The 18,716-nt window shown below is 45.6% G+C and overlaps 1 protein-coding gene across 1 annotated transcript in view; it reads right to left on the minus strand.

Annotated features, from left to right (window-relative positions):
• The window catches only part of gli2a (GLI family zinc finger 2a), an 89,672-nt gene that overhangs the window by 8,217 nt on the left and 62,739 nt on the right, over nucleotides 1-18,716 (minus strand). Inside the window, exons 4-8 of the mRNA XM_076081898.1 lie at nucleotides 12,686-12,895; nucleotides 4,172-4,373; nucleotides 2,961-3,159; nucleotides 786-896; nucleotides 159-299 (exon numbers count right to left, since the gene is read on the minus strand). Coding sequence (XP_075938013.1) covers nucleotides 159-299; nucleotides 786-896; nucleotides 2,961-3,159; nucleotides 4,172-4,373; nucleotides 12,686-12,895 — 863 coding nt within the window. The remainder of the gene's footprint in view (nucleotides 1-158; nucleotides 300-785; nucleotides 897-2,960; nucleotides 3,160-4,171; nucleotides 4,374-12,685; nucleotides 12,896-18,716) is intronic.

Genomic DNA, 18,716 nt, shown 5'->3' on the forward strand with positions numbered 1-18,716 from the left:
TGGAATTTACTTTCACTATGGAAACGAATAAGGTCGATGACGGCACCAATAATAGCACGATGAAACATTGGACAGTTTTCACAGCAGACTTCTCGTTGTTATGTTCAAAGAGCTGTATGAGCTGCAATAACACAGAGCGAGCCATTCAAACCACTCACATGAACAAGCTGGTCCTGGGTGTCGTACTCCTTGGTACAGCCCTCCCAGTGGCAGTTGGTCTCGTATATGGCCTCGGGCTCCTGTTTGCACTCGTCTTTATCCAGATCCTCACTCAGGTCCAAGATCCCCCCACAGTGGTCCTGGAGAAAGCGGACAGCACGTTGTCAGAACAGAGAGCACAGATGTGTGCATCAGAAACGTGTATAAATGACTAAAATAAAAAGATACAGACAGACTGCAGCTTTTGCCTGAAACTGTGGCTAAGATGTTACAGAAGCAGTCCGTACTGTTTTGCATCTCTCTTATGTTATCTGGTACTTAATCCTAATGAGTTGTTGCCTGATCTCAATGCGTGACAACACCTTTAGTCATTGATTAAAGCTGCATTCTTATTCCCTACCTATAATCAATGAGAGCCAAATTGCAGTTAAAGAGGCGACTATTTTTCCACTGTAAATGGCTGAAGCTGTGATAAAGAAATCCATGCATATCAAGGTCATTAAGTAGATTCTCCAGGAAAAGGAAATCAATCATGGTTTGGAATGTGCAACCTGGAAAAGTTATACTTAAGATGCATTTGCTTTTTGTTTTCAAGATTCTTTAGCACTATTGTCCGATTGTCCTACCTGAGAGGATGGTGAGATGGGCAGCGGACCCTCTGCCTCCGTCTTAACCTTTGACCTCTTGGTGGTCAATGGGTTGACTGTGCTACTCACTGCTGGGTCTCCGCTGGCATTCTGAAGGACAGGGTTGAAGAGGCACAAGTTTATTTTTTCCCACTGTATTTTCAAGCAGGAAAGGAGGTTTTCAATCATCTTCCTTTTGTCATTCATGCTTGTAAATGAAAGGAAACCAAAAACAACCAATCACTTTCTCAACAACTCAGTCATTCATAATCTATAAGTGAATCATTCCATTAAATCAACAGACTCCACACAGTCAGATGGGAATCAGATAACAGAATCAAGGAGATACCACGCACATTTCTTTTTGGCTCGCTAGTCCACTGCAAAGAGATGTGTGGAGCCCATAAGTCAGACTGGGACCCGCCGTCGAGACTAAACAGTTTAGACTGCTTTATGATCGCCAAAGCCACAAGGAAATATGAAAGAAGAGGAGTTATTGCGCTCGGTACAGAGGGGGAAGGCGGCAGGGTCGGGGATTGTGGGTGTGTGTGTGTGTGTGTGTGTGTGTGTGGGGGGGCTTTGATTCTAAGACGACAACACACAAGGCCTGTTAAAGCTCTAATGGAGACGAAAAGAAAGGAAAGATATCAAACGTAAAGCAGCTGATAAATGATTGTGCGTGTGTGTGTATATTAAGGTTCATTGGAGGGGTCCAATACAAGAGGGGGGTCTCCTAATCCCACCCAGACACTGCAGTGCAGTTCGGCATTTCTGGGGGCCTCCATGATTCATTCAGTTGGCTGAAAGCCAAGAGGGAAATATGGTTCTGATCACTGCTGAAACGGAGCCGAATGTGTGTTTGTGCATGTGTGGGAATCGGGGGCTGTCTTCTTTTGTGTGTGTGTGTGTGTGTGCGAGAGTAAGCAACAAGGTGCAAACATACACCCTCAGATACTCTCAGTGTGTGTAAGTAGACAGCATGCTGACACAGAGCTGGAGGCAGTTGATAGCAGAGTGATTCACTGAGTGTGAAGTTTACATTACGTTACGCTGTGGTGTATACAGAGGGCCGATACAGAGAACGGGGAGACAGTAGGAAGTAAGACAGATGGCACTGGGAGGGAGCCTCATATTTAGGACTTGAGACAATTTACAAAAAAGACTTCATTCATGCCTACTTGTAATTTTGGGCTGCATATAATACAGTGCAAGCCCTCATCCTCAGTTCTGAATACGTGCTCGGAAAATTGGTCAATTTGTTGACATCAAATGAAACCACGGCATGCTTGATTCCAGTATTAGTCGGTTCAATATATCTGTTGGAGAAAAGTATCTATTCAAATATGTCACCTGTTGGCTCTGTGAGCTTGTGATGGACATTTTTAAATAAAGAAATTTGTTTTTTTTTTGTCCTCGTAGTTCAACAATCAGTCATGTTCATTTTTCAATATTGTGTCTCATTGTTTTCCATCCCAAACGTAGCCCAGATTGTCAAAACTACTGAATCGCTACCCACATCTCTTTAAATAGGTTTGCTGAGTTCATCTTATTGACGGCTGTTTCCACGGTTGAAAGACAACCGAGCCAATTGGAGTGGTACCGATACAATACCAGTATTATACGGATACAAGAATGCTGGGTCAGGTATTGACGAGTACTTGAGTCTGTGCACCGATCCGATATCATGTTACCGTATCCTTTATCAGCTCATTTACGCTACACAGGAACAACAGCAACACGTTTCACTCGCTCCCCGATCTGTTTATCCTGCCCGATCGCTACTGCACAGCTCTCACCAAAGAGAAAGAAGCGAGATGGATCACTCCTTAGCTACTTTCATCATCGATGTTGCACGCAGCATTCATTTTTTTGAGTCATCTCACTCCTTCCCCATATCTGTTGAGTGTTGCACATGTGCGGTACCGTACAGGCACGCGAGCAAAATGTCAGCAATTTGACAATATTTAACACTGGATCATCCCACCAATAAAATGGCGACGTGTTTTCAACACACAGGTCGGTACTCGGTATCGGCCGATTCGCAAGTTCAGGTATCGGAATAATGGGATCTAAGGTAAGAAAGATTGAAAGAGAAAGTATACACCATACCCTTGAATCTGTGCACTATTTGTATGCAAGTGTCACATTGAAAGGTAGAAATGCTTCCATTCCTACCTGGTTTGCTTCAGAGTTGGAGCTGTTGTGGGAGGTGGTCATAGGTGAAGCAGTGAGGGGGTGTTGGCGAGCAGAGAAAGAGGACGGTGATGGTTGAATGAGAGGAGGTGTGTGGACGAAGGCGTTGAGACTCCTCTGCTGGGACAACAGCTGCTGGTATGCCACAGGGTTGATGGGATGAGGGAAGCTGAACGAGGGACTGAGCAAGAGAAAAAGAGAAAAGAAGTTATCCTGTGGTAAATGGAATGGATAACTTTGTCTAGTGGCTAATAGGCTAAGACTAAACCCAAACATGAATCAGATTTGAAAGAATTCCAACTGAGCCACCATGTGCTAGGCTACTGGCATGCTGATTGGATGCAAATAGGATGCTTGTAGCATGTAGTATCAGCTTGCAGTGTCCTACTAGCATGATAGCTTGTATGCTAATAGTTCAAAGATAAGGCTGGCCTCATCTTTGAACTATTCCCCCTAAAAGACCCAACACCTGCAAAGCATTAGTCTTCTCAGTACTTTCTGACTCTCCTTCCTTGTCTGTGGCTCAAATCCATTTGTTTTTACTTAACAGGAAAATCTGAAGCAATTTCCCCAAACAGCTGGGCACTGTAGTTTTTATTAAACCGAACCCACACAGGAGTAAATAGCTCATTTGTTGGCCAACGTCTGGCCATCGAGTCAGCGTGTAAGGGTCTGCCTATCTGGTCCCGTCGGTAAATGATAACTTTCTCAAGTACCACTCACGGCGAGTGACTGTACATATTCAGAGGATCTCGTATTTCATTCAGCCATTGTTAAAACACAAGCCAACAAAACTTGCTAGACCGTTAGCTAACATACAGAGAAGAAGAGAATTATTCTCCCTCCACTTACTCTCCACCCACAAAAAGACATCATCATATCTACTAACAAACGTGCCTGTCCCCTTAAGGGCTTTGGCTTTACTGGATACAGTAGGATACAAATAGGGTAGTACTTCAAAACGTATAACTTGTTAAAGTACTACTAATTATTGTCAGTGTTAACTCTGCATCAATGGATTCCAGTAAATAAAGTTATATATATGATATCTAAAATATTTGTTGAATTGAATACCATAAACTAGTAATAAAAAGCTTTTTTACCGCTATCTATGATGAAACGTGTATATGCCTGCAAATGTGCGTATGTGCATGTTTGAGGATTGCTAGATATGCATGCACGTGTCTAAGTACCTGATCCCTCCGACTGAAAGGTGCCCATAGGAGCTGCTGGCGGCCGAGCTGGAGCGGGAGTTGTTGATGTAGGCCACCAGCGAGTTGGGCGAGGTGCGGATCATGGTCTGCAGGTCAATGCTGGCATCTGACAGCGGGGAGATGGACAGCGCCCTCTTCCTGCTCAGTCGGGGTGTCAGCCGGGGGCTGGAGAAACGTGAAACTGGACACAGACGCAAGGAGACACAATAGAGACAATGTCAGCCATCTCGTCATCGCTACCTCCATGGACGACTTCAAAACAAATCGACCGCTTGCTGACGAATGACTACATGATGTCTAACATGCAGACAGCCCTGTCACAGTCACCAGGTTGGAGGACAAACGTGTTAATTCCTCGTACTTCCACTAAACCTCTGCCTGGCCTCAATAGAGACCAGCAGTTACCCTGGACCATGTTAGAAGAAACATTCAGCCCCGAGCATTCTAGTAGAGGTCACAGCCATGCTAAGCCACACTCTATCTCCTGCATCTCTCTCACACACACACACACACACAGCTCCCCTATTTAACATTCACGTCCTCTTATGCATAATGAATCGCCCCCAATCAGTCTCAGTAATTGCCGTGATAGCAATCTCTTTCAAACCGCTGTACTTGGGCAAGTTAAATGGAGGCAATTTAAACAAATTGATCTCAGAATACCATTAAAAAAAAAGAACAAGGCTGACTCACAAAGGTAGCATTCATGGCCTTCCGCTAGACCTGGCTGGTGCACTATTTTCTTATTCTCATAGAAAAAGAGCACAAGAAAATGACGGGGAAGACTACTTTCCCATGAACTTGGAGAGAAGGCTATTTGTTTTTCCATTCATACTGATAGTCCATCATGCATGTGTATTTATTTCTTTTGCATTTCTGGGGAATACGTCTGTCCCACTCCCACGGACACAGAGACAGATCACTTGCTTGGGACCAACAGGTGCTGCTTTAAAAGGGGTGGGGGGACAGAGAGCAGGACCGGCATGTGTGTCTTTGTGCGCACGTGTAATTAGGTCTTACAGCAGACATCATCAGAGGCGCGAGAGGCAGGAAGCTCATAATAGGGCCATCACAGCTCACCTACGCACACATTTGCTGCACGTCAGCTTTGCCGCTGTCAATGTGTAGCCCACACCCCGGCTCTTAACTGGTGGAACTCACAAACCCTCAAGCAAAATGAGTCCAGGCACCGCCATAATCACCGCGCCAGACCTGCAGCCATAAACCAGGATCTTACTTCCAAAACTATTATGTTTGGAGGTGGCGAGTCGTAAAGCAGAGGCATATACACTTAGTTAAAGAGGCCCCCGGGACGACAGACAACAGTAGTTTGGGGCCTGAAAAAAAAAAAGACTGGTGGAGATGATAGAGTATGAAAGAGTTGGCAAAAACAACAAACGTTCCTCAGGAATGTGCCTCTTTAGGGCTAATAAATAAATGTGTCATCTTTGTGTCCTGTATGTTAGCTACATACAGGAGGAAAGGAGGGAGATCGGAGGGAGATAGGAGGGGAGGAACAGAAAACACTTAAGTGTGGAGAGGCAGGCCATTCTCCACTCGGACCGTCATGAATGAGGAGTTCATTCTGAGAAGCTATGCATTGCATACGGGTCGTGCAGCAGCAAGGATTTGCTATTTTTGCAGTGAGGCGAGCTGGCTACAGATTTAATGGGAGATACGTGTATTAATATTCCCCCTTTATAAAGCAGGAAACAGGCCTGGTAGCCTGGCGCCTGCCTCACGCTTCTGGGCACTGTGCCCAAAACGCCGCCCTCCGCCTCCGTCGTCACAACCACCCCCTCAATCTATAAATCCACCTCAGCTCGGAAGAATTCTCAACGCCTATACGCCTATAACGTCCGTCCTAAACCTCAGGTGCGAACAAGCTAGTTTTGTTTTTGCTCAGCGTTGTTGTTACTGGTCTAACCTACTTTTACCTGGAGCAAACTTTAACACAAATGTGCGCACACAACTCTCACCACTTGGTAAAGGAGTGTTTTATAGGTGGCGGTTATAATTGAAAGGGTGAGCAGGTTCCGGCAGGGAGTGAGAAAACAGATGTTGCACAGGCCATGGCGGCGCAGCAGTATGTGGTAACATGGCGTGTGTGTGTGTGTGTGTATGTGTAATATGGGAGTGTGTGTCTATGTGTGGGACTGCATCGTGGGCTGGTTGTAATTGTGGGATCTGGATTTATATGGAGTCATAATTACAGGCGCTCCAGTGCACATCGATACAGTAAAGTAAAAAAAAAAATATATATCAAAAAGGATGGGAGTGAAGAGAGTGTATGTGTGTGATTATTTTAAGCATTTGCCTGAGCTGTTTCAACTGAAATGGCTTTGTGGAACACTTTAATTGGAGGGTTAGCTCTCGGTGTCATCCCGGCCCGGGCACACGGAGCACCTCCTTGTAGGCAACGTAACTTCCCTAATACGCTTTGTGGAGGGGTATCAAATGGGCCCCATGTGGTAAAAAACCCATTATCTGCTGTTTGTGCAAAAAGACTAAATAGCCTGAGAGCATAGAGGCTGATGACAGCTAGAGGGAGAGGCGTTTCCAGAGGGAGGTGATGAGACGGACACAACGTCAGCTGGTGACATAACACCAGCTGACGTTGCTGCACTTGGACCTGTGTGACCACGGTTTCAAGCAGCTGGTCAGCACTTTGTGTTTTGCGTTTAGAAATGTGAATTGTGTGCTTCAATACCTAACCCATTGAGTAAGGGGGTGTTGTGGGGTGTCGGGATACATTGATCCAACTTATTAAGTTGCGATACTGATAGCGATGCCTGGTCTTTGGGTACTGGCCGATACCGAGAACCGATCCGGTACTATTGTTAGATTAATAAGCTGTATTCGCTGTGTGGAACTGACTGGGATTATTACTTTATGTGTGAGCAGCATCAGAATTAATTAAAGATTGCTTTACTAACTTTGTAAATCAAATACATACATAGGTATAAATGTACTGGATTGTTATTTATCCTAAAATAATAAATGGTACACCAGCTTGGTAAAAAATCTTCAAAATGAACAGGAATTACAATTCAAGAGTAAATCTTTTAAATTCCACTATATATTGTATTAAAACATAGAATTGAATTGAATAGAGCGTCCCCATTGTCACGATACCCTAGCTATTTGAGTCGGTGTTAGTTAGTTATGTCAGTATCGGTGCATCCTTCGTTCGGTGCACTGCTGGGTTTTTTTGAGGGTAAGTGCCAGCACAGGTTTGCGTGCACACAGGGAGCCACAGTAGAGTAAAGCCTCTTACCAACACGTCACTGATGAAAATCTTTGGAGGCCAAGTTAGTAACATTGCTAACGTATGGAGCCAGAGTGGTTTTACATGTGATCATGTGACATCAACTTCAGTAAAATTATAAATTACAGTGGAGTTCATGCGTTTTCAAATTTATTCCAAAAAATGGATTAATCCTTATGAGCCTTGACCATGTTGAAGCAGGCCTCAGCAAAGTCCCCCTCTATGATGAACAGGAGGACCCCCCCCCCCCTGCAGCTTGAGTCCGTGCCAGCAGGGCCCCAGGCCTCCACATCTTGAGCCAGCCTAGCTACCCCACAGGCCGGTCGGAGTGAGAAACATGTTTATTTTCTCTGCTAAATCTCACTAATACCAACACTGTGAATATTATTAGCGAGGGGGCTCGCGCTGAATCCTCTATGAGCCCCCAGTGTCCAGCCCAAAGCCGGCGTTGTGTTTGCCAGCGTGTTTAAGCACACACTTCCAGCCATGTGCTCATGAACCAACATATAGTTAAGGTTAAGTGCTTGTGTATGCAGTCTCCCCCGCCCCCCTCACTCCTCACCACCACATCAGTACACAGATCTATCTCCCTCACTCCCTGCGCTGCATCAACACTAAAGCCTTTTTCCTCGGGATGGCACACATTTACCTTGGCCACTGCCTTTGTCGTGGGAGCTTCAGCGTTTTCCCGCAAACCGCTCTGATATTTCTCTGCCCACCCACCCCTTACATACCCGCTCGTTCATATACAAACAGGGTTCTGAATGCCTCCCAATGTGAAATACCATAATGTGACTTTATTTATACTTACAGTAGTGGTGGTGTACCAAAGCTAATGCTAACCATGGTTAAATGTCTTTTCATTCGTATTGGAATCTTTGTTACTTCCATTGAGGTTCACAGACCAGAATATTAATAAGGCCGGGTTTATCAACTGCCCATCTCTGACAGAAACGAATGACATCTATTAAAGTCATTTCTTCTCGTATTTAGTCTTCAAAAGGGAACTACGTCCATTTTCAAAATCCATACAAGTTATCACTATATCAAAAATATTAGAAAACATGAACAACTCTCTCCAAAACCCCAAAACTAGAGTGCTAATGCTATGATCCATTGCAAGTCTGAAGTTGAACTTTGAGTCGGTATTTCCGACCTAAATGTGTCCCAGTGCATCTAATTGGGGAAAACATGCAGCTAACTAATGTAGGCAAGTCTCTCGTGACAGACGACCAAACTACTTGTAGCTGAATGACTAGTGAATCCTTTCTCAAGCAAATAGGCATCACCTCAAAATGAGCACAAATCAACTGGATGGAAATGCCTACTATTTTGTCCCAGCACTTTTCACGACACAAAAGACGACATGAAACAAGTAAAGTAAAAATTGATGAAAAGGTAATTCTGCTAACAGTTCACTGTATGCGCTGCCATGTTGCTGTGACTTCAAGCGCATCTATGTTGGCTAACTCGGACTAGATGGATCTTGCACAAGTTTCCTTAGAATCCATTTGAATGACCGTTCCATTTCACTTTTCCATGTCGGAGGTCGTTTTTGTTCCAAGTTTTGATAACAACGGATTGCGTTATTAAACTCACATTAGTGATGTCATCAAGTATAAAGTGTGGAACTCCTCCATAGACGATGAATTGTGAAAGATGTTATGAGAGCACACGGGGAAATGTCTGAGTGTTTGGGCCCCAACGTGTCTCCGATGTCTCTCAGCTAAGTCACTGCAGGCATACCGTGTGTGATTCTGGCATTCATATTCCAATTGTTACATCCCGTATAGGGAGAAGAAATTAACATTTTATCAGAGTTTTTTAAGTCTGAAGGAAATCCAGCTTGTTTTCAGAGAAGTATGTCATTCAAAACAAGACTCACGCATGTGGGATTCAAGGAGATTTGAACCAACATTGTATTTTGTAAAAAATGTATTTTTGTTGTTTTAGTCCAGTTTGCTCAACTCAGAATCCATGTCACTGTCATCAGATAAGAACAGGAGATGATTAATGTGTGGAAAACACCGCAGACTCCAACACCGGCTCACAGAGGCAGCTAAGCGTTTCAGCGAGGCCTTTAACGCCATGTTTGCAGAGCAGTCCTGTCCATCACACTCTGTGGGAGGAAAACCCAGCAAGCGGCTTATGGATCTTGAAACAGTAAGACTGCAATCAAACAACCATTGTGCTGCGTAGGTTTGTGTTTTAACTGGGAACATGAAGAGAATTCCCCCAAAGTCTGTGGCGGTCTGTAGTTGTGGCACTTAAACAACATCTTCCTCACGAAGAGGAGAGAAATTCCTGTGTTTAAGTGTCTGACTTAAGGCAAACCCAACAGTAAATCCTACAAATTCATAAGTGGGACCTGTGGCACTGACAACCCCCCCCCCCACCCTGACACATGTGTCCGCAACTTTTCCACCAGCACACTTCAGCACAGCAGCACTCAGTGTTTCATGGCTCAACCGTAAGCCTCGCAATTCACTTATCCAGAGGATAAACAGGGGGAGGCGGGTGAGGAGCCATACTATGGGTTCACTGAGGGCTCCCAGTTTTTGCGGTGGGTCTGCTGAATATTAGTGCATAAATTGATTTTTAATATGGGTTTTTATCTGCACTGCCTTCCAAAACTAACGCTGAGGGATGAAGCACATATTTGCCACCTCTGCCACTACTCCTCCCACGCTCTGGCAGTAAATGAGGCCTTTGATTCAGGCCGAGGCTGCCCGCGATGACCATTAGCTGGCCGTCTTGGTCAATACGGGCCTTGTGTCTCAAGGCCGCAATGGAAGAGCCTCCAGGCTGGCAGAGTGGCCTAAACCTAACCACATCACTCCTAGCACGGTCCAACACTAAATAAAAGCTGCCGGGATGGTGGCAGCAAGTGTGGACGCTGCGTAGAGCGGAGGGGGTTGCGGCTATTTGAGCAAACAGTCTCGCCAAACAAGTGCGGGCGAGGCAGGGCAGCGGCGGTCACTGAGGTGGTTGGAGGTAGAGAAGAAAGAGGAGGAGGACGGAGAGGTGGTCTACAGTTTCTGCAAGGCCCCTAGTCCTTCCATTTCAGCACCGCTGTGGTTAACTAAGTGATTGAGGTCATTTTAAACATTAATTGCCAAGCGGTCCCGCATCGGAATCACTTCCTTTCCGCTCCGCTGTGTTTTCCTACCTGTGCGTGAGGATGCCTGCCTTTGCGGTGTCGTGCGTTAACCGTGTGACACTGTAGTGGTGACAGCAGTGGGGCAGATTTGTTTTTTCTTTCTCTGGGTGGGTGGTTGGATGGGATCAAAGAAAGAGCGAGGGGCTCCTGGAGCCGGGCGGGCGTCGGTGCCAAGTGGAGTATTTGATTATCAGGCATCGAAAAGGCTGACTTTCACGGACAGATTTCCACTCTGTGTGCTTTCTGTTCCCCATTCATAAGGGCTGAAGGTTTCTTGGACGCGTTTCGTTGCTGAGGTCAAACTTCTGATCTGGTGCCGGACCATCATCTTGATAGAGGGCCGGGGTTCTCACCGGCAAAAGCGAACAGGCTGGCCTCTGTGAGCTTGTGTGCAAACACGTGTGAGCATTTGCCCGCCTATTTGCCTGGCTGTTACATTTGTTGTGCACCACTGTGTGTCTATCAGCGCTCAGCTGCCTCATCCCCGTTGTTCAGTGGACAGCCGTGCAGCCCGCGAGGTTAATCTCTGCCTTAACCACCCGACAAAGAGAGAGCAGACGCAAAGGTCTCAGAGCAACACTCCTCCACCGTACACGGACTAATTCTCCTCATGCTGCTCTTTTGGCAGTTGCCCTGGATTTGTTTTGTAGGATGTTACTCAGTAGAAGCACACCTGAACCACCATCAGAATGAGAGACTCTTAGTGAACACGTGCTTTTACGAGCTCCTGGCCTTTGGGCTTTTAGTGTTTATGCATCCTCAACCCTCAACTAGCCGCGGCCCCCATGCTACGTGTAAGTCTAAAGAGCTACACTAGCTTTGATGTGGTGAACTCTTCCATGAAAATGCCTCAAGAGGAAGAATAAGAGGATGGTATCAACATGCCTGGTGCTGAGAACAAAGGGCAAGATGGATGTTAAGTCTGGCTGTTACTCTTGCACCAGGGATGAAAGGCATGTGCTTTAGTATTACTGGGATGGCAGTTATTAAAGATAATTATTCATTTTTGACATGGAAATATCAAACTGACATATCATGTTGGTGATTCAGTAAGCTTTCCAGTGAAGGTTCAGCATCTGTATGAGACGCATCATTATGAGACGTTCAGAGCAACTGAAGTAGTATGAAGAGCAAAAAAGTCCAATGAGGTTGGTAGGATGGGTCAAACATACACGGGACACTTACTCAGGGGACCGGCGTCCCTGTCCCGTGCCAAGTTTCACTGATGAAGTCATGTCACTTGATGTTATGTCACTGTAGCTTAATTGACGTAACAAGCGTACTTATTTTAAGCCAAACATGATATTTTTTTTAACCCTAACCAAGTAGATTTGTGGCCTGAACCTAACCACAACTATTTCACATCATTAAGCACGTTACAATGTTAACTGTGACTTATTACAATATTACCATGTGTTACAACGTTAACTGTGACTTATTACAATGTTAATCATGTGTTACAACATTAATTGCGACGTTTCACAACGTTAACCGTGGCGTTTCACAAGGTTAACGCGTTAACCTTGACGTTTCACAAGGTTAACGTGTTAACCGTGGCGTTTCACAAGGTTAACGCGTTAACCTTGACGTTTCACAAGGTTAACGTGTTAACCGTGGCGTTTCACAAGGTTAACCACTGCTACACAACATTAATACGTGCTTCAAGAAATTACGCAAAACGCTGCCCAAACAGCAAATAAATGAAGAGTGGGGAGATCACATTGAACAGTGTTAAGTCTCGTAGTAAAAAATCTTGTCAATTTCAGAAGTCGGAATCTCCCAGTGAAACCCAAATATGCTGCGTTTCATTGGGAGTAAAATGTGGGTTTCATAATAACGGTTTTTAACAGATTTCGAATTAGATAAACGAAATTTGTTACTAGATTAAGATATGATAAAATGACGTTGAAATCCAACAGTTTTATAATCTGATGTGCTATTAATGTATATAGTGTAATTCTCATTTTATGACTGTACATTCATAAATTGCTTAGGTGCAGTACAATATTTTAAGTTGTATTTCTGTCAAAAGGCAACAAATCACAAGCTGTCAGTTTATCCTCACCATCCACAGGGCTGATGTATTCTGGCAGATGAGCAGCCGCAGCTGCAGCCGCCGCGGCTGCTGCTGCTGCACTGCTCTGCATCAGCAGGTCTCCGTAAGGGCTTCGCTGGCTGGCACTGGCCATCAGGTGGTAGTACTCTGTGGGGTTGGCCCCTGGTGGTGGAGGAGGGAGACTAAAAAGGGCGCGTTCCTTCAGGTGTTCGTGGGTCACTGCAGCAGAAATGGGAGGAACAAATAGAAGATGTAGGAGCACAGGTTTAATTTTTTTCTTCTTCTTGAAATAAAAAAAAAAGTCTACTTGTCTTCATGGACACATGGTCAATTTCCCATCCCCCTCTGTATATGCCGACTTGTAATTTTAGCATGTGTTATTATTTTTAAACATTCATCATCTCGTGAAAGAAATTTGAACATATCAAGAAAATAAAAACACAGATAATGGGATTGTATTAGATACAATACCGGCTGGTGCCACAGCACAGTGGTCATAACCCACAAAGTGATGCTGAACACATTTTGACAAGTCAAAGGGACATTTCGATTTTGTCATTTTGCCATCCCCTTGACAGAATGACAAAACAGAGACAAGAACAGAAAAAGACTGCAAGAAGGACTCAACAGAGGAGACGAAGGATCTGCTTTAAAGATTTGAGGATTTGCGCTTGCGTGCATGCCGCGGGGCATGAGCCTTTTGATAAAAGATGTCTGTCTTTGAGGCTCGCTGGGCTAAGGGAAAATATCTCTAGGGAGTAAAGGAAGTAGAGGGAGAGATGGGGCAGGGCGGAGGGGGGGGGCTATGGAGGGAAGGAATACCACATTCCTGCACTTCTCTAAGTTGGACAGGCTGAATTCATATACTGCAGGTGCAAACAGATGCACGCTCATAATGCCGAGGAAGCCTTAAATGCTGCTTGTGCAAAGGCAATATTGACGTAAAATGTGTTAACACCTGCTCCTAGTAAAGCCGCGTTTAAAAGTGTCAGGAACTATAAGAGTGAGAGATGGATTGGTTTTCCTTTTTCCTGCATCTAACTGTGCCTGTGTCCCCCTTTCCTCCATTTCCTGCTCCCCCCCTAACCTCCCCCAGTAGTGTGAGAGGGGACAGGGGTGTGGGCCGATGGCAGATTAATATGCATGCTGGTGGAAACAGGGGGATATGGGGGTTGGGATCACTGAGTGGGAGCCAAGTGGGATATTGGGGGAGCAAAACCACAGCCTCCCCCCACCCTCTGACACATAATCGTGCATATAAACCAAAAAAATCTGGATCCATCAGAAGCTATTAGGCCATGGCTGTGGTAACAGTGCACAGGCAGTGTGTTTGTGCTCCGGCTGCAACGACCCGGGCATATACCTTTGGGTTGTCCGTGGCTGCCAGATCACGTTACCAACTCTGCAGAGTAGCATTTCAAGTCTGTGCGTGACCTCACTTATGGACACATGATGAGAGATAGCAGCTCCACCTCCACTGGTCCAAATTAAACCAGACAAAAGTAACACCGGTAAAAAGTTTATTATTAAAAGAAAAACACAACACCATGTTGTAGTGAAACAATACTGACGCTGTGTCTGAATTCCCTCTCTTGCTCACTCATCAACTACCCCAAATATAAGAAATGCTGGGCAGCTTACACTATAGGAGAAGTAAATTGACATTTTGGACTATGTAGGGCACACGTACATTTAATAAAATGGCAGAGCATTTACAGTTTAAGAGTCTGCAGGCATGCTAGTGGCTCTGTGGGGCTGCACTTAATTGCAGTGATGCTTTGAGCCATATGCTAACGTAAGTGACAATGCTAACATGCTAGTGTTTGGCAGGTATAATGTTTTCCATCTTCGCACATTTCATCTTTTTTATACTTCCAGCTCCTTATTTAAGATAGCCGAGTGAAGCGGTGGTTGTCCTGTGTTAGCAAATTCGAAAACTTTACTTGATAAAATAAATCAAAATATGACAAGTTAATTAAGGGGTAACCACACACGGGGCTAGCAGTTAGTGAACAGCACATAAAAGCACAACAAAACAATCAAATTAACAATCATTATTGTGCCTCTGCTTCATTAACAAAAGGTTGCATGTACCTTAATTAATCACTGGTTTAGTGCTCCACCCAGCAAGCACGCTAGTTCACCCAAATCAAACGCAGCAACGATGTTGTGACACCAACTGGTGTGTTCTGCGTCTAGCTAAATGCCGAAACACTCTAGCGGTGACATCAACGTTCACTTTTACTTTAAGTGAAGTGTGTGAAGCCTGTTGGCTGTTTGTGGCAAAAATCCCTGATGTGACACAGAGTCTCATTCTGCACAAAATCTTTTGTTATTGAGCAGCACAGTGGGACAGAGAGACTGAGTGGACTGGTTATAGTGGGACAGAGAGACTGAGTGGACTGGTTATAGTGGGACAGAGAGACTGAGTGGACTGGTTATAGTGGGACAGAGAGACTGAGTGGACTGGTTATAGTGGGACAGAGAGACTGAAAGGACTGGTTATAGTGGGACAGAGAAGCTGAGTGGACTGGTTATAGTGGGACAGAGAGATTGAGTGGACAGGTTATAGTGGGACAGAGAGACTGAGTGGACTTGTTATAGTGGGACAGAGAGACTGAGTGGACTAGTTATAGTGGGACAGAGAGACTGAGTGGACTGGTTATAGTGGGACAGAGAGACTGAGTGGACTGGTTATAGTGGGACAGAGAGACTGAGTGGACTGGTTATAGTGGGACAGAGAGACTGAAAGGACTGGTTATAGTGGGACAGAGAAGCTGAGTGGACTGGTTATAGTGGGACAGAGAGATTGAGTGGACAGGTTATAGTGGGACAGACAGGCTGAGTGGACTTGTTATAGTGGGACAGAGAGACTGAGTGGACTGGTTATAGTGGGACAGAGAGACTGAGTGGACTGGTTATAGTGGGACAGAGAGACTGAAAGGACTGGTTATAGTGGGACAGAGAGACTGAAAGGACTGGTTATAGTGGGACAGAGAAGCTGAGTGGACTGGTTATAGTGGGACAGAGAGATTGAGTGGACTGGTTATAGTGGGACAGACAGGCTGAGTGGACTTGTTATAGTGGGACAGAGAGACTGAGTGGACTGGTTATAGTGGGACAGAGAGACTGAGTGGACTGGTTATAGTGGGACAGAGAGACTGAGTGGATTGGTTATAGTGGGACAGAGAGACTGAAAGGACTGGTTATAGTGGGACAGAGAGACGGAGTGCACTTGTTATAGTGGGACAGAGAGGCTGCAAGGACTGGTTATAGTGGGACAGAGAGACTGAAAGGACTGGTTATAGTGGGACAGAGATACTGAAAGGACTGGTTATAGTGGGACAGAGAAGCTGAGTGGACTGGTTATAGTGGGACAGAGAGACTGAGTGGACTAGTTATAGTGGGACAGACAGGCTGAGTGGACTTGTTATAGTGGGACAGAGAGACTGAGTGGACTGGTTATAGTGGGACAGAGAGACTGAGTGGACTTGTTATAGTGGGACAGAGAGACTGAAAGGACTGGTTATAGTGGGACAGGGAGACTGAAAGGACTGGTTATAGTGGGACAGAGAGACTGAGTGGACTTGTTATAGTGGGACAGAGAGGCTGAAAGGACTGGTTATAGTGGGACAGAGAGACTGAAAGGACTGGTTATAGTGGGACAGAGATACTGAAAGGACTGGTTATAGTGGGACAGAGAAGCTGAGTGGACTGGTTATAGTGGGACAGAGAGATTGAGTGGACTGGTTATAGTGGGACAGACAGGCTGAGTGGACTTGTTATAGTGGGACAGAGAGACTGAGTGGACTGGTTATAGTGGGACAGAGAGACTGAGTGGACTTGTTATAGTGGGACAGAGAGGCTGAAAGGACTGGTTATAGTGGGACAGAGAGACTGAAAGGACTGGTTATAGTGGGACAGAGAAGCTGAGTGGACTGGTTATAGTGGGACAGAGAGACTGAGTGGACTAGTTATAGTGGGACAGACAGGCTGAGTGGACTTGTTATAGTGGGACAGAGAGACTGAGTGGACTGGTTATAGTGGGACAGAGAGACTGAGTGGACTTGTTATAGTGGGACAGAGAGACTGAAAGGACTGGTTATAGTGGGACAGGGAGACTGAAAGGACTGGTTATAGTGGGACAGAGAGACTGAGTGGACTTGTTATAGTGGGACAGAGAGGCTGAAAGGACTGGTTATAGTGGGACAGAGAGACTGAAAGGACTGGTTATAGTGGGACAGAGATACTGAAAGGACTGGTTATAGTGGGACAGAGAAGCTGAGTGCACTGGTTATAGTGGGACAGAGAGATTGAGTGGACTGGTTATAGTGGGACAGACAGGCTGAGTGGACTGGTTATAGTGGGACAGAGAAGCTGAGTGGACTGGTTATAGTGGGACAGAGAGATTGAGTGGACTGGTTATAGTGGGACAGAGAGACTGAGTGGACTGGTTATAGTGGGACAGAGAGACTGAGTGGACTGGTTATAGTGGGACAGAGAGACTGAGTGGACTGGTTATAGTGGGACAGAGAGACTGAAAGGACTGGTTATAGTGGGACAGAGAGACTGAAAGGACTGGTTATAGTGGGACAGAGAAGCTGAGTGGACTGGTTATAGTGGGACAGAGAGATTGAGTGGACTGGTTATAGTGGGACAGACAGGCTGAGTGGACTTGTTATAGTGGGACAGAGAGACTGAGTGGACTTGTTATAGTGGGACAGAGAGGCTGAAAGGACTGGTTATAGTGGGACAGAGAGACTGAAAGGACTGGTTATAGTGGGACAGAGATACTGAAAGGACTGGTTATAGTGGGACAGAGAAGCTGAGTGGACTGGTTATAGTGGGACAGAGAGATTGAGTGGACTGGTTATAGTGGGACAGACAGGCTGAGTGGACTTGTTATAGTGGGACAGAGAGACTGAGTGGACTGGTTATAGTGGGACAGAGAGACTGAGTGGACTTGTTATAGTGGGACAGAGAGGCTGAAAGGACTGGTTATAGTGGGACAGAGAGACTGAAAGGACTGGTTATAGTGGGACAGAGAAGCTGAGTGGACTGGTTATAGTGGGACAGAGAGACTGAGTGGACTAGTTATAGTGGGACAGACAGGCTGAGTGGACTTGTTATAGTGGGACAGAGAGACTGAGTGGACTGGTTATAGTGGGACAGAGAGACTGAGTGGACTGGTTATAGTGGGACAGAGAGACTGAGTGGACTTGTTATAGTGGGACAGAGAGACTGAAAGGACTGGTTATAGTGGGACAGGGAGACTGAAAGGACTGGTTATAGTGGGACAGAGAGACTGAGTGGACTTGTTATAGTGGGACAGAGAGGCTGAAAGGACTGGTTATAGTGGGACAGAGAGACTGAAAGGACTGGTTATAGTGGGACAGAGATACTGAAAGGACTGGTTATAGTGGGACAGAGAAGCTGAGTGCACTGGTTATAGTGGGACAGAGAGATTGAGTGGACTGGTTATAGTGGGACAGACAGGCTGAGTGGACTGGTTATAGTGGGACAGAGAAGCTGAGTGGACTGGTTATAGTGGGACAGAGAGATTGAGTGGACTGGTTATAGTGGGACAGAGAGACTGAGTGGACTGGTTATAGTGGGACAGAGAGACTGAGTGGACTGGTTATAGTGGGACAGAGAGACTGAGTGGACTGGTTATAGTGGGACAGAGAGACTGAAAGGACTGGTTATAGTGGGACAGAGAGACTGAAAGGACTGGTTATAGTGGGACAGAGAAGCTGAGTGGACTGGTTATAGTGGGACAGAGAGATTGAGTGGACTGGTTATAGTGGGACAGACAGGCTGAGTGGACTTGTTATAGTGGGACAGAGAGACTGAGTGGACTGGTTATAGTGGGACAGAGAGACTGAGTGGACTGGTTATAGTGGGACAGAGAGACTGAGTGGATTGGTTATAGTGGGACAGAGAGACTGAAAGGACTGGTTATAGTGGGACAGAGAGACGGAGTGCACTTGTTATAGTGGGACAGAGAGGCTGCAAGGACTGGTTATAGTGGGACAGAGAG

The sequence above is a fragment of the Anarhichas minor genome, unplaced genomic scaffold (assembly GCF_050575085.1).
Source record: "Anarhichas minor isolate MPS153535 unplaced genomic scaffold, ASM5057508v1 ptg000087l, whole genome shotgun sequence".
In the NCBI taxonomy this organism is placed as follows: Eukaryota; Metazoa; Chordata; class Actinopteri; order Perciformes; family Anarhichadidae; genus Anarhichas; species Anarhichas minor.